Source organism: Cheilinus undulatus, linkage group 15 (genome assembly GCF_018320785.1).
Source record: "Cheilinus undulatus linkage group 15, ASM1832078v1, whole genome shotgun sequence".
Taxonomy (NCBI): domain Eukaryota; kingdom Metazoa; phylum Chordata; class Actinopteri; order Labriformes; family Labridae; genus Cheilinus; species Cheilinus undulatus.
The window spans coordinates 39,022,932-39,038,546 of record NC_054879.1 but is presented as its reverse complement, the minus strand read 5'-3'; the positions used below and the strand labels follow the sequence as shown (position 1 = coordinate 39,038,546).

Genomic DNA, 15,615 nt, shown 5'->3' with positions numbered 1-15,615 from the left:
CCTTTAAGTAACCCATTGGAAGGATCACGATTTTACTATTATTGTTACTGTACCAGAAATTCCACCCACATTTGTAGCTACACTAGACCCCCCAGGAATAAGGTGGATAAGCAAGTTTGAGTACTACCACTTACAATGACACAGGATATTACAGGAAAATCAATAACAATAGAGGCAGAAATCAGAAATGAAAGAGAGAGGATAATAACACTGACAATACTGAAATAAAAAGACCAAATGTATCTTTCCAGACGTGTCACTGCCCAGAAATTTAAAGTTTTAGTTGTGAAATCACAACACCAGCCTTTCCCAAACTTCAGTATGCTGTGGCCCAGTTTCAGACCTGAAAATCTTATGGGGCCCACCGAAACCCTTGTACTACTATAACATGAGACACAAATATTTACCTTTAATTTATCATGTTTCTGTTTCAGATACTCTAACATTACATGCAGTGTTTGCAGTGTTACACTGTGCAACTGATGAGCCACTGCCATTTATTTTGTTTTAATCAAACACCTGCAAAGATGCTCAGATTTACTTTTTAAATATCCCCAGATCCAGAAGTAAGCAGCATATTAGCATGTTTAAATGAGTGTCACCAATTAATCAAACGCAATAAAGGTTAAAAAGTTGATGTGAGTTAAAACTTCTGGCTTTGTTTTGTTCTTCTGAACCTAATAACATGCAATCGATAATTTTATGATTATTTAAAATGTGATTGCATTTTTTAAAAATATATTTTTATTGTTTTTTCTTTACAGAAGACATAAAAACACAACAAACCTAAAGTGACTAAAATGTGATTGCATTTTAAAAATAATTTTTAGGTTCCTTAAGTTATCGTGAATGACCTTCTGCGGCCCACCTCCAGTACATCAGGGGCCACACTTTGGGAAGTGTAGCAACTTCTTCTCTGTCAGATTATTTCTAATCTACACTTTTTAAAAATTAAATCAATTATTGAAATATAATAAGTCCAGATACAGTCATTAATACCGACACAAATAATTCAGGAACAGAGCCAGGGGGAGCTCAAATAAAAATACTGAATAAGATGCACGAAAAATAATTTTAGCAGCTTTGTTACTTACTTTGTTACTTGTTACTGTGGTTATGGAAACCGAGCTGTACTTTTTCCTAGTAGATAGAAATTTCATTTACTTTTATCAAAAATAAAACAAGAAACGTCGTCTAAAATCATGAGGACAATGCCAAAATAAATCTCAGTCAGATATGTTCAACATCTGCAACGTCTTTACGTCACGGGGCGTTCCGAAATTACCCTCCTTTTCCGTGTTTTCATCCAATCATGGCAGTCCACTCGACCGGAAGTTTTGAACGAATCATACGCGGGAAATTACTGTTCGCTTGAACGGGACTGAAGAGGAGGTAAAACACGAATTTACTGCGAAATAACCTACTTTCTCTTTACAGAAAGGATTGTATACTGATGTTTTTATGTTGCGTTAACCAAAACCCTCGAACACTAACAGTGAATTGCGTTCAGAGTTACATGATTGGGTCATTTTGTCCCTAACGTTAGCTACAAGTCCCATTAAAACCCGCTAAGATTATTGCTACATGGGTTAGCTTACACGGTGCTAACCGAAGCAGCTGTAGTAGTTGTGTTGTAGTCTAGAATGCTATCGTGTCTTCTCGTTTATTCTACTCATTTGGAGACGTTTTAACAAAGTCCGTTTTTACAACATATCTCGATAAGTGTCTGCTTCAGCACCTTCACTCATATACAAGTCAATTTGAACCGTCTATAAACTTTTCGCACTCTTTTTCTGTCCCTTTCTTTTCCTTCAGATTTATTAAAAATGAAGGTTGTAACATGTGAGATTGCGTGGCACAACAAAGAGCCAGTCTACAGCCTGGACTTCCAGCACAGCACTGATGGACGGATTCATCGACTGGCCACAGCTGGAGTGGACACGACAGTCAGAGTGAGTGAAAGATTAGGAAAAACATCTGCATGTGGCTGCTTTAAAAGTGGAAATGCATGATGGTGTATTGCTAATTTTAGCTGAAACGGATATACACGTTTACTTATTGCAATCAACAAGCCTCTGCTGTGTTAAACTTGGTCTAGTCCCCTGTTGTGACAAATAATTTTACCAAAAGAGAGACAGTTTACCTTAATTGCAAATTTAATGGTTGATGCTTTGACCTTAAATATGCCACATAAATAAGTGGACTCAAACTCTGTGTTAGAGCTAACCCTGTTTCAATATCAAAGCAACAAAAATCACTGGAACCAGTTACTGGGAGATTTCTTGTTTTCAGTTATCAGAAATATCAAGTAAAAAGTTAATGCACACTGTGTACATTGTACAATAAATAGCAGTAGTTATTTTCTAAAGCTTACTCTCTTTTCTCAAATCTTACTCTCTGTGTTAGAGAAAACCTCATTATTTTCCCTAACAGATTAAACTAATCCCAAGTTTAATATGGAAACAGATGTTTATTTTTTTCCACAGGATAAGCAAATTTCATTTCTCACAGGCATTTATTTTATTTGCTGAATGAAAGTAATGTTACCTACTCGCTACACAGATCTTACCAAAAAAAAGTTTAAAATTAGGGGGAGGTGTGTTAAACTTTGTAATGCTTGTTACTTGTTAAAGTCTCTATTTAGGCAGCTCTAGTTTACTGGCAGCATAGTTGTTTATAGAGCAAGTGTTACAACCCTTTATCCTACGTTGACGCAGCTGTGGCGGGTCGACACCGGCCCCGATGGGAAAGCTGCGGTGGAGTTTTTGTCTAACCTGGCTCGACACACAAAGGCAGTCAATGTGGTGCGTTTTAGCCCAAATGGAGAGCTGCTGGCATCAGGAGGAGATGGTATGACACAAATACACAAGTGTTAGATTTGAGCAGATTTGTTTTCATCCTTATTAAGGTGGTAGTTTTTCTAAAAATCAAAAAGGGGTGTTAAAATTTTAACTGTTATGGTAATTATTCTATACAGATGCAGCCATTCTGTTATGGAAGCTAAATGACTCTAAAGAGCCTGAGCAGGCGCCTATATTTCAGGAGGATGAAGATGCTCAGCTCAACAAGGAGAGCTGGACTGTTGTAAAGACATTAAGGTATGACATTTTGAGGTTTTAAAGACAGTTTTACCTCCTCTGCTTTGATCCCATAGACTGACTTCAGACTGTTAAAATTACTGGCTGAAAAATGTGTCCTTCTTTATCATTTTGATGTGCAGCTGAGGAATTGCATTACATAGAAGTCTGCTTTTAATTTTGAAGTTGAGCAGATAGGAGGATTAATTACCACTTTGACGATGTTTGAAGTTGTAAAATCTGCACAGCTGACAATCACAGATGTGAGGCATTTCTCAATGATTTACTTAGCACTTAAAATCACAAGTTGGATAGTCAGGAATTTAAATTACAAGAAACCCAGGGTTTGGGGTGAAAAACTGTTTGATAAACGATGTTTGGAGAGCTTTTTGTTTTGGCTGTTTTCCTAAACACTCTCCAATAGATATATTATTTCGAGTGCAGCCATAAATCCATCTTATTCATCGTTGTTGTTCTCATTGTAAATCTATCCCTCTCTCTATGACTCAGTGAGAGCAGATTGCTGTTCAACACAGCCTTCCTCTTTCTGCTTTCTATGAAATTTCTCGAGATAAAATCTGCTATGATTTGGCTCTATACATATGGAGATTCTTTTTTTTTTTTTGGATGATTGGATGGTTCAAATTTGTGGTAACAGTATGATTAATGTGGGGGTTTCATTTGATTTGTCTTCAGGGGTCACATAGAGGATGTGTACGACATCTGCTGGGCACGTGATGGGAACTTCATGGTGTCAGGGTCTGTGGACAACACTGCTGTGATGTGGGACATCAACAAAGGTTTCCTTTGACTATATTATTTACATTTTCTTTAATTTTTCCTGCTTTTGTGACGTCCTACATCTTCAAATCCACATTTTGAAATGTATGTTGGCTGCTGTTTTGTGTGCCTGCTCAGGACAGAAGCTTTGTATTCTAAATGACCATAAGAGCTACGTCCAAGGAGTGACATGGGATCCCTTAGGCCAGTATGTAGCCACCCTCAGCTGTGACAGGTAAGAAAACAGAGCTTTAGACTTTCTGTTTCAGACCACGGAACAGGAAGTCTGTTTATTCCTCATTATTTCAGGCTTTGCTTCTCAATAGTCAATGGCATCTCAGTGTCAACGACTTGATGCTTACCATGCCTTTGTTTGCTCCTCTTTTTTAGACTGATGCGTGTGTACAGTACTCACACCAAGAAGAAAGCCTTCTGTGTCAGTAAAATGAGCTCTGGGCCACTTGCAGATGGAGAGGTAGGTTTTTGAAGCCAAAATGTGAAAATGCACATCTAAAACTTACAAATATAAATAAAAATGAATGTTTTTGATAGTATTGTACAAGAAATCCAATCTTTCTGGATGATTGTTTTGGTGTTGTTTTGTATAGATTTAAACTATTATTTATATTGCTGATATTTTTCATGTATTTCCCAATATTTGGTCAGTGTATTCATGAAATTTGCTCTGATATTGTCTGCTCACCTTCATATGAAACTTGCCTTTCTTTGCAGGTCAAACAATACAGAATGTTTCATGACGACAGCATGAGGTCGTTCTTTCGACGTCTTTCTTTCACTACTGACGGCTCTTTCCTGCTTGCCCCAGGTACCTACACTGCATGCTCCAAGTATGTTCACCTATTGAAATTTTTCTACATTGAAATAATTTCTGTAAACATTTCTATCACTTTATTCCTCAGCTGGATGTGTGGAGATTGGAGAAAACATCATTAACACCACCTACATCTTCTCCAGGAAGAGCCTTAAGAGGTAACTATTAGGACATCTCCTTTTAGAGTCAGTTTTTATGTATTTATAATATATGTGTATTTATGTTTCTGTCTGTGTGCTTCAGGCCAATTGCACATCTGCCGTGCCCGACTAAAGCCACGCTAGCTGTGCGCTGCTGCCCTGTCTACTTTGAACTGAGGACCAAGAAGGGAGAAGGCAAGAGCCTAAAAGCTACACTATTAAACAGACTGACAAAGAGAAACCCCTGCATGGTTTAGACCAGTGGTTCTTAGCTGATTTAGCATCAGGACACACTGCGACCTCCTCAATGACAAATCACACCCAAAATTTCTATAATTTTACAATCATAACCACTATTTTCAATGAAAAAATGGAACAACGAGATGAAGACATTTCCTTCTAAATAAAAGCCCACCACAGATTTTATGCCACAGTATTTTATTTTAAGGCACACATCTGCAACCTATTGAAAATGGCTTCATAACCCACTTGTGGGTTCCATCCCAATAGTTGAGAGCCAAGGGTTTAGACTCTGCTCTCTGTTTTACATGTATTTATTTTTGTTTTTACTCCTCAGATGGGTCCGTTCAGACTCTTCCCAACCTATTCCAGTTGCCGTACCGGATGGTGTTTGCTGTTGCGTCTGAAGACTCCATCTTCTTGTACGACACGCAGCAGACTCTTCCTTTTGGCCTGGTGTCCAACGTGCACTACCACACCCTCAGTGATCTGACATGGTAAACCAGGACCCTCTTATGTTTTTGAGCCTCCTTCAATTTCATGTATTCATCAGTTTTTAGAAAGCTGCATTTCAAAGTGAATCACTGAGCAGGAACTGCATGAATTTGTTGTATTGCTTCTGGAGTGATGTGACCTCGAAAAGCTGATGGATTGGCCAGTTTCCATGTCTGTCATCAGGCAGATTTATCTTATGAAGGTTCAGTTTGAAATGTGTGTGCCTTGTCTGAGAATGACCTGACCAATCTACCCACATTTGACACTTCACTGATGTCAATTTCAGACCCCGGATTTAGAGTTAACTTGTAGTAATGAGTTTCCTTAACCAAGTACACTGACTTAAAGACATGCACAAACAGAGCACATTCAAAAAATGTGCAATATTTGGAAGGTAGCTGCATGCAAAATCTGAAAATCTACTATTCATATGCATGTATTTACCATGGACGCTGTAATAGATTGTTGCTTTCCTGTTGAGTTCTTTTTATTTTCTTTTTTCCCACACCATGCATTTGTATTTGTACTTATATTTGTATTTAATTTATTTGAAATATCAGGGTCAGTACATATTATTAAACACTTGCATGTAAATATGTAGGATTGTAGCCAGTGGCTAATTTCCGTCCTTTGACCCTGGGCAGGTTGATTTTAACAATGTATAATCAATAAAACTGAGGTACAATAGCAATAAAAGGTAGAGAATAACAGATGGCAAATAAGAATGAAAAGTACAATAAACAACCTAGACAGACAATAAACTCATGACAGATCAGAAAAAAAGAAAACCTTGGGGATTTGGCTTGTTAAGTTAAAGTGCCTGTGTGCTAAAGTGCTTTATGTGCTAAAGTGCTTGAGTGCTAGAGTTTTTAAAGTAGTGTTGTATGTTGCACGTTGCCCTATTGCGCTTATTTTGCACACACAGACGTGTGAAGATGTTTATTTCTTTTTCTGATGACAGAGAAATTCCACACTCCTCCTCTTCTGCAAAAATTAAGCAAACATGAGGCCTCAGCAGAGTAGAGGACATTTCTGTGGCCAAAACCCATTAATTTGAATAACTTAAGGCACTCAAGCTGTTGTAGATTAGATAGTATGAAGGCTCAGCAGTCCTAACTCAGACTTGTAAAAATACAAGTTGGATGGATAAAAAATATTGTTTCACATGCTGTATCCTTCATCCAAAGCCATGTTTTTCTGTTATTTCCACTTCAGGTCTCGTGATGGTTCCTTCCTAGCCGTTTCCTCCACAGATGGTTATTGCTCCTTCTTGTCCTTCTCTCCTGGAGAGCTGGGCACTCCGCTCAAGGAGCCCCCTACCCTGGAGGTCTTTGCCCCCAACACTGCTGCTGAGAAAAAGGGCAAAAAGTCGGCCAAGACATCCTCTCCTGTAACCCATCCGCCAAACTCTGCCCCGACTCCTGCATCCCAGTCTGGACTCAACAAAGACGCCTCCTCTGCCACCCCTCCAGAGGAGAAGAAGAGCACCCCCAGTGCTAAGTCCAAACCACAGCCCCGTAGGATCACCCTAAATACCCTGGAGGGCTGGGGGAAGCCATCCACCCTTAAAACCACGGCTCCTTCAGCCCCTCAGACCTCGACATCTGCAAGCACTAGTGCACCCTCTACACCGCAACCTCGTCTCACCCCTCTGACTCCGACCAGCTCTTCCAAGCAGCCTCGCAACGCCCCTCTGACCCCGACCAGCTCTTCCAAGCAGCCTCGCAACGCCCCTCTGACCCCGACCAGCTCTTCCAAGCAGCCTTGCAGTGCCCCCCTCACTCCCTCCACCCCCAAAGTCCTTAGCAGCGCTAACACTGCAGGCACCACCACTCCTAAGGGAACAACACCAAAGGGACCAACACCAAGGTAGGTGGACTTCAGGGAAACTGAGAATTATTATTGTCCATTGTTATGACTGCAAACCAGCAGGTAAGTGTTTGTGTTTTAGGTGGAGCTCATTTATTAAATGAAATCATTTTTTTTTTTTTTTAAGATTTATTTTTGGCCTTTTTTGCCTTTATTAGATAGGACAGTGGATAGAGTCGGAAACAGGGAGGAGAGCGGGGAGAGACATGCAGGAAATAGTGCCACGGGCCGGATTCGAACCCGGGTCGCCTGCGTATATGGCGTGCGCCTTAACCACTCGACTACCGGTGCGCCATGAAATCATTTTTAAACATTGGTAGAGGTTTGATGCCTCAAGTTAAATATGGACCTTATGAAGTGGTTGACTTTATGTGTTTTGTGTAGATATAAATGTTATGCATTATCATGATGACAGAAACACAGTTAATGTGCAGTACTGTCCCTCTTGCAGGGACAGACAGTAACTTAGGAAATAAATCACTTTTAATTGAGTGACTGTGAGAAAACAATGCATCGCCTCCTCTAGCCACAGTAGTGTGAACTTGTCAGAATGTCACAAAGCAGCCAGTAGCAAGCGGTTGAGAGTTTCAACCTGTCTCCTCATCAATCTTTGGTCTGGATTGGGCTTAAAAGTTTGACTTTATTGATTAGCCTCCACACACAAATTTGACCTGTGAGCGATAGAATCACAATTAGGACTTTTCTAATTTATTTATCTGGGCAGCTTTTCATTTTCTTTTTCTTTAGTGCCCATGCAGGCAGCTTAAGTGAGTTACTATGGTTACCGAGAAGCTCTGTGTCTGGTAGTCATTCTTTGTCTCTTCCCCTCTTATAATCAAAACGAAGCTTCCAGCAAAACATGAATAAGGTCACCTTCGCTTCATTTAAAAATGTGCCACAGATGATGCTCTCATCCTGGATTCTGTTAAATTTGCTGTCTTTGACATTTTAAAATATCTGATAACAAACTAAACTAAATGCAGGAATGTCATCAAAGCTTCAAATAAAAAATAAGCTGCTTGTAATATGCTATGGCAGCCCCAGATATTCTGCAGGGCTAAAACAGTGCAGAAACATAAACTATAAAAATCTGCATGTTTGTAATAGTATTCAAATAAATGAATTTTGAAATTTGTCTTAATGTGTTAGATCAGTGGTTCCCACCCCCACCCAGCATGTATCTAAGACAAAATCCCCCAAAATAGGCCTACATAAACGTACTACCAAAAGATCCATATATAAACTATCCACTATCACAATAGTGAATAAGGGACACTCATAAAAAGTGGAAAAGTTTAAAGATCAGTTTATTTTTGAGACTAGAATTATAAAGTAAAAAATAGCTGATCGTGTGGAATAATATAATCCCATGAAGCTTTTTCCAGTTGAGAGCCTGATGAAATGATAATTCTGACTGGGGCTGATCAGTATGGAACTACTTGTGATTTTAGCCCAGAATCGTCACATGACCATTATCATCTGGACTTGGAATAGACACTTCTGTTAACTTGGGTTAGCCTACCATTGTTTTCAACTTAACAGTGTTGAAAATATACGACTTTAAAAAAATGTGATTTTTATGTAGTTTGTGAAGTTGTAGTTAAATTTACAAATTTTCAAACTTGTAAGTTTTACATTTTTTCCTCATAAATGTATGACTTTTGAACCAAGAATGTCTGTGTTTGTATTCTTGTAAATATGCGACTTAATATTTTATCTTTTTTCTAAAAAATTAATGGATCCACTCTGTTTTCTCATCTAGTGAGGTGCCTCTTATACACCGTCATATACTATATCTTTGTAATCATGATTTAAAAAATGTACATATATATATATATACACACACACACACACACACACACACACACACGAGGACAAAGTGATTAGCCCCCCTCTTATGAAAATTTAATCAATTTAAATGTATTTCTCAAGTATTTTTAAAGACTTTTTAACACGTCCTAGTTTTATTTTGGATGCTGAAATTATTTTACTTTGCACCCAGAAATGAAAGTATTAAAAAAAAAACTACCAGGGTCAAAATTTTGTATCCTTTTTGCTGGATAACAGCCTGCAGTCATTTGTTGTAGTTTTCAACAAGTCTGACGCATCTTCTGAGGAATCCCAGCCCATTCTTCTTTGGCAAATTTCTCAAGCTCCTCCAGATTTGATGGTCTTCTGGCACGGATCTTCGTCTTTGATTCACTCCACAGATTTTCAGTGGGATGTAAGTTATGGCTTTGTGCAGGCCACTCAATAACACTCACTTTGGCCATCTGATTGTAGTTCTTCACCAGGAGCCACGTATGTTTTGGGTTGTTGTCATGTTGAAAGAAAAAGCAATGACCCAGACCCGGTTTTGTTGATGACTGCTTCAGGTTTTCTTATCATATCCTTCTTCTTCATGGTCCCTTCCACCTTGACAAGGTTCCAGATGCACTGAAGCATCCCAACAGCATAATATTCCCACCACCATGGTTCACGGTGGGGACAGTGTTCTTTGGGTGATACGCCTCTCCCTTATTTCTTAGAACATCACCAACGTCTCTATGGCCAAAGAGCTCTAGTTTAGTTTCATCTGATACACTTAATTGTTCATAATCCTTCTCCTGGTTGTCCTAAGCAGACTTCAGTCTGGCTTGAAGATGTCTCTTCAGCAAAAGGGGAGTTTTTCTTGGTCTGCAACCTTGCAGTCCATTCCTGTGCAGGGCTCTAGTGATGGTCTTTGAGACTACAACTCCAGACTTGTCTAAAGTCATTCACTAGTGTCTTGCCAGTTCTGGGCTCTTTAGACACACCTCTCATTGGTTTTCTGTCCAGGATCTTTGAAATCTTTCTCTTCCTACCTCTGACAGGCTTGGTCTGGACTGTGTGGCTCTCAATGAATTTCTTGTTTTTACTTCTTAATCCTGTTCTTAAATCTTTGAAATGCTGTGAGATCCTTCTCCTGCTTTGTGAGCATCATCAATTCTTTTTCTGAAGTCTAAACTGATGTGCCTTCTCAAATGAAAGCTCAAACCTAAGGCTTTTATACTGTGTTTAAACTGGGACGTTATCCTTGGTTTTATCTTGACTTAACAAGCTTTGAGCATTGCAGAGTTAAGGCACATCATTGATTAACAGTAGTTTTTGCTATGGCTTTGACAAAAAGGGTCACTTCTAAAGGGGGCTAATAATTTAGACTGGTAATTTCTTGTTTTAGTGAAATAATTTTGTCCTCGTGTATATTTTCAATTAGTCACACAAAAAGAATAAGCAATAATCATTTTAAAAATGGTGCAGAAAGGTGCAAATTGATGCTCAAAAAAAAAAAAAACCTCAGAATGCAGGAAAATAAATCATTGTTGCTAAATAATTGGTGAGGTAGACCTCCTGACCCCCCTCCTTACCTGATGGTACTGACTATTAAATGTCAGTATTAATCTACAAGTTCATGCAGAAGACAAATAAATAGAATAAATCTACTTTTAAGCATTTGAACTTTCTATACCTTCCTCTTTTTTTTTTGTAATGTGCATAGGGGAGCATGCTCATTTCTGGCTTTACATCCTTATCCAATCACATCCCTGCTTGATCCATAAACTGGAGCGTTTAAGTGGCACTGTTATAGATTTAGCAGTAATTACCAAAGGATAAAAGTAAGTGAAACTTTATATATATGGCACTTTCAAAAAAGGGAACCACAGTGCTTGAAATGCTCAAAAGCACTTCTGTAATATTTCAATCATAGGTGGCGAGTTTATGAATAACAAAAATCAGGTCACTTGGGCATTCCAAGTTTGAGACATTTAGGAGGACGCTTGGATTGAAATACACACAGTGATCAGGAGAAATTCAGTTCAATCCTACATCCTACATCGGTGCTGTGAACACATCAACAGAGTGAAATGGAAATGTTATTTTTTAGTTTATAGTCAGAGATGATTATGAATTCCTGTTCTTTTAAAGGGTTTGTTTGTCTCTTATTAAAAGTGCTAACACTAATGCTTTGATGTATCTCAGGTGGTGTAATGAATGGTGCCTTACATGTGACTACACGTAATAAATTATGGAAATGTTATTCAAATGTGTTTTGCCTGAAGTCAGACTGAGACCAAAGAAGGCACGTCCGGTTCATCCCTCTAACAAAGCAGATTATCTCTAGAGATGCTGTTTATAGGAAGGAGACTCTGCATGAGTCAAATCAAATGTTAAATAAAAGTGTAAAAATGCAGGAATGATGTGTAAGCCTGACTGGGCTGCTGACGTCTTTGTTGGTTTACATGTGCTCAGCTCAGGCAGTGAGAACAAAGCCCTGTCTGGTATGAAGGATTCGTTGGACCCCCCACTGACTGTAAAATAATAATCACTCTGCCAGACTCTGCGTAGACAATGGCAGGTCTACACATGCTTGTGTTTTTACTTGTAACCTTTAGTGTTTTCTTTGGCTAGAAATTAAATCAGATACAGTATTACAGATAAACATGAAGTGGAGCAGTGATGAACTTTATTTACTGTAGAAGAAACTGTGTTTTGTTCTTGTGTGTTTTCTGCTAGCTTATTAACTGTTTATGCTTGTTCTGTTTGTTTACAGGAGAGTATCTCTGACTCCTGTTGTCTCTCGCTCTCCAGTTGTTAGTTCACTCTTCCGTACTCCCTCATCCACGGAGAAGGCCAAACACGGTTAGTACTTTCACATCTGCTGTTCTTTGTGCCCCAGTATCACAACAGAAGTTTAATGTTTAAGAAATAATTTCACCAAGAGAAATTATCCACTTTAATTGACCCAGAAAGCAGGTATCTTCTTCATACTTCAACTCATACAGCTCTTTTGACCGTTTACTGAAAACAAGCAGTCTGCACAAATCTCATCAGTCAAAACCACTGGAATTGCCAACTGCAATCAAAAGTCATTACTAAAGAAATCTTGTTAAAAAAGGAAAAATATATATCAGAGTGGTGCCAAAAATGTCCAGTGTTCACTATAAAACAGCCATTGGATGTTTTTAACCATTTGAGGAGACATATTATGCAAAAATCACTTTTTCAGGCTTTTCTAACAAAAATATGTGCCCCTGTCCTGTCCACAATCACCCCAAAAATCAGAAATACTAATTAGCTCAAACGGATATCTGCCTTGAAAAATCTTTTCTGAAAAGGTGGGGCTTATGTGAAGTAGAAACCAATCATCGGTAGGTTTCTTCATCACAAACTCTATATAACAGGTAGAGCGTTACCGCCTCTAACTTACTTTCCCATTCAGAGACCACTCCCATCCTCTCCTGCACTGCTTCGGCTCTGAGAGCTCTGGCTGTAGTAACGCCGCTGCTGGAGCAAACGACCCGATAGGTAGTGCTCAGGACCTCCACGGTCCACCACCACACTATATATATCAGGGAACTCTAGACGGGAAAACTCCTCCACTTTAAAAGATCGCTATGCAGCAGCAGTGCTTTGGGACTCTGTCTGTGTCTCTCTCTGACAAGGGGACATCACTGTCACTCCCACCTCATCTGGAAAACCCCGTCCTTTTCCCCTCCCTCCTCTCAGTACCAAACTGCCCACTTTCTGGGCAATTTTTGTATTATGGAGGTGGGCGGAGTTAGCTCTGAGCCAGGGGTTCACTTACACTTTAATTATATTAGCGAACCAGATATGATGCATATATAATCAATTTATGAAGATTATCTTTATGAACGAAGTGTGTAGATTTCATAAACTTTTATTGGATGTAGATCAGGCTTGCCCCGGAGGAAATCCATGTGACGCTAGCGTCCAGGTTTTGCCTACAATATTATGTCATGACTGCACCACTCTGTCATATCACACAATTTATCTTAAATGTTTTAGATTATAAGGCTATTGTGTCTTATTGGGGGTTTGTCATGATACCAGCTCTTTAAACTTTCATTTGATTGTATAACATAGTTACCTGATACATCCTTAAGCAAAACCCAAGGAACAAAATCTTGGGTCATTTTTTTTCCTCTGTCACCAAAAAATGCTGGAGAACTTGTGGAGAAATGCAATATCAAATTCTTTTTGAATAATGTAAACTGCTCTCTTTCTCCAAGTTTTAAATTTCAGGGAAGATCTGAAGATTTTGTAGGACTTTATTACCTTTTCAATACTATCAACCATCATGTACTGCTTACATCAACACATCTGTCACTGATTTCCCTCTTTTGTTCTACTTCAGAGCGTCCGTCTCCTCCCACCGATCCAGTCTGCCAGCCTCCAGAGTCCAAACGGCCCAAGACCAGCAAGCCTGCAGCAAAGACCAGTGGCACCAAGGCTTAGTGGTTACTGGGATCAACTATGTCAGAAAAACAGGACTGAAATATTAAAGTTTTCAGTAAAATTAAAAAAAAAAAACACCAAGGTTCTCCCCCATGTACAAAACCTCTAGTATTTGATAAGGTTGAAGTGTGCTCAGTCAAAAAGACTGCAGTAAAGAACCTGGAGTTCTCTTTTAGTCGTGTGTATGTTTTGTATTATTACGTAAATGAGCATCATTGTGTAACATTAGATTTGTCTGACATTTAAGTGCTTTTGTAAAATGAAATTTTCCCTTTGTAACAAGAACATGTGATTTAAAATAAAGCTGTAATGAAAATATAGGAAGGCACTCATGTCAAAGTGCTGCCCTGTAAGAGATTTTCAAAACAATCTGAGTCTTCATTGCTGAAGATTTCTTAAAACTCATGCATTTAAAGGGGATTTTTTCGTTGTCTAATAAAATATTTTTTTGTGCTCTGTGTTTTTGTTGTCTGCAGAGAAGTGCTCTGGGATTATTCTGTTTTTGTCTACAACTAGCAGGTGTGCTCAGTTTTTGAAGGTAATGTTAATCAAAGGATATCTTTGTATTACATTCACTTTCATGGAGGTCTCTGTGTGTTTCCTAGTTTGGAGTGAAGCTGGAGTTGAACTTAAAAACATGTCAAATTTGATACATACAGTACCTACAAAAAGTATTCACCCGCCTTTATTGATTTAAATCAATCATTGTAAATTTAATTGGACTTTTTGACAGAAAAATCACAACAAAAGCTTTTTAATGTAAAGGTAAAAACAGATTTCCTCAAAGTAATTTCAAGTAAATAAAAATATGTAATGTCATAAGTGACCACATCAGTATTCACCCCCTTCAACACTGCAATTTTACTCCATTCTTCTTTGCAAAACTGCTCAAGCTCTGTCAGGTTATGTGAGATGGGGCTTACAGGTCATTGTCTTGCTGGAAAATAAATTTTCTCCAAAGCCATAGTTCTCTTGGAGACTGAATAAGATTGTCCTCCAGGGTTTTACTACATTTTTACACATTCATTTTACCCTCTACCTGTACCAGCCTTCCAGGACTGGCTACCAGAAAGAACCCCACAACATGATGCTGCCACCATTATGCTTCACAGTGGGGGTGTTCTCTGGTGCTGTGCAGTTTTTGGTGTCCACCAAACGTAACCTCTTGTCTGATGGTCAAAAAACTTGCACGTCCACTCAGTTTGTGAGGATGGGCATTTTTTGATGTTGGATTTAACTGAACTCCAGAGGATGTTCAGTGCCTTGGAATTTGTTTGTATCCATCCTCAGATTTATACTTTACAATAGCCTTTTTTCCTGAGTTGCTTGGAGTGTTCTTTTGTCTTCATGGTGTAATGGTAGCCATGTGTTATGATTAACCAGTGACTGGACCTTCCAGACACAGGTGTCTTTAAACTACAATCACTTGAGACACATCACTGCACTCAGGTGATCACCATTTCACTTAATGTGAGACTAATAGCACCTATTTGCTGGACCTCTGTTTAAATAGACATGTTAAAGGGGCTGAATATTTATACAGTCACTTATTTTACCCTCTTTTTTTTATTATTTAAGTGACATTACTTTGTATAAATCTGTTTTCACTTTGACAGAGAGGAGGGGTTTGTAAAAAGAAATTTGGTCAAAAAAGCCAATTTGCATTGAACATGATTGATCTATAAAATCAATAAAAGGGTAAAACATCCCACCCCTGAGGGGTGGACACATTTCATAGGCACTGTATTTTAGTAGCTTTTCCCTTAATTCTGTTGACTTAAAGAAATTGTGACCTGAATATTATTGAAATTCACTGCAATGAACCCACTGAAATTGTCTTGTTTTCCCCCATATATTTCTTTTAGTTTCAAGTGCCACTTTGCAGATTGCTTTATAATGCTAAAAA

General features: G+C 38.6%; 1 protein-coding gene across 1 annotated transcript; it reads left to right on the top strand.

Moving 5' to 3' along the window:
* The first annotated feature begins 1,328 nt into the window (after positions 1 to 1,328).
* Positions 1,329 to 14,161, top strand: chaf1b (chromatin assembly factor 1, subunit B). The gene is made up of 14 exons (XM_041806496.1): positions 1,329 to 1,392; positions 1,816 to 1,952; positions 2,718 to 2,850; positions 2,978 to 3,098; positions 3,774 to 3,877; positions 3,996 to 4,092; positions 4,248 to 4,332; positions 4,590 to 4,683; positions 4,778 to 4,847; positions 4,933 to 5,024; positions 5,407 to 5,566; positions 6,780 to 7,433; positions 12,004 to 12,092; positions 13,609 to 14,161. The coding sequence occupies exons 2-14, from the start codon at positions 1,827 to 1,829 to the stop codon at positions 13,707 to 13,709; spliced, it is 1,926 nt and encodes a 641-aa protein (XP_041662430.1). The 5' UTR covers positions 1,329 to 1,392; positions 1,816 to 1,826; the 3' UTR covers positions 13,710 to 14,161.
* The last annotated feature ends 1,454 nt before the right edge of the window (positions 14,162 to 15,615 follow it).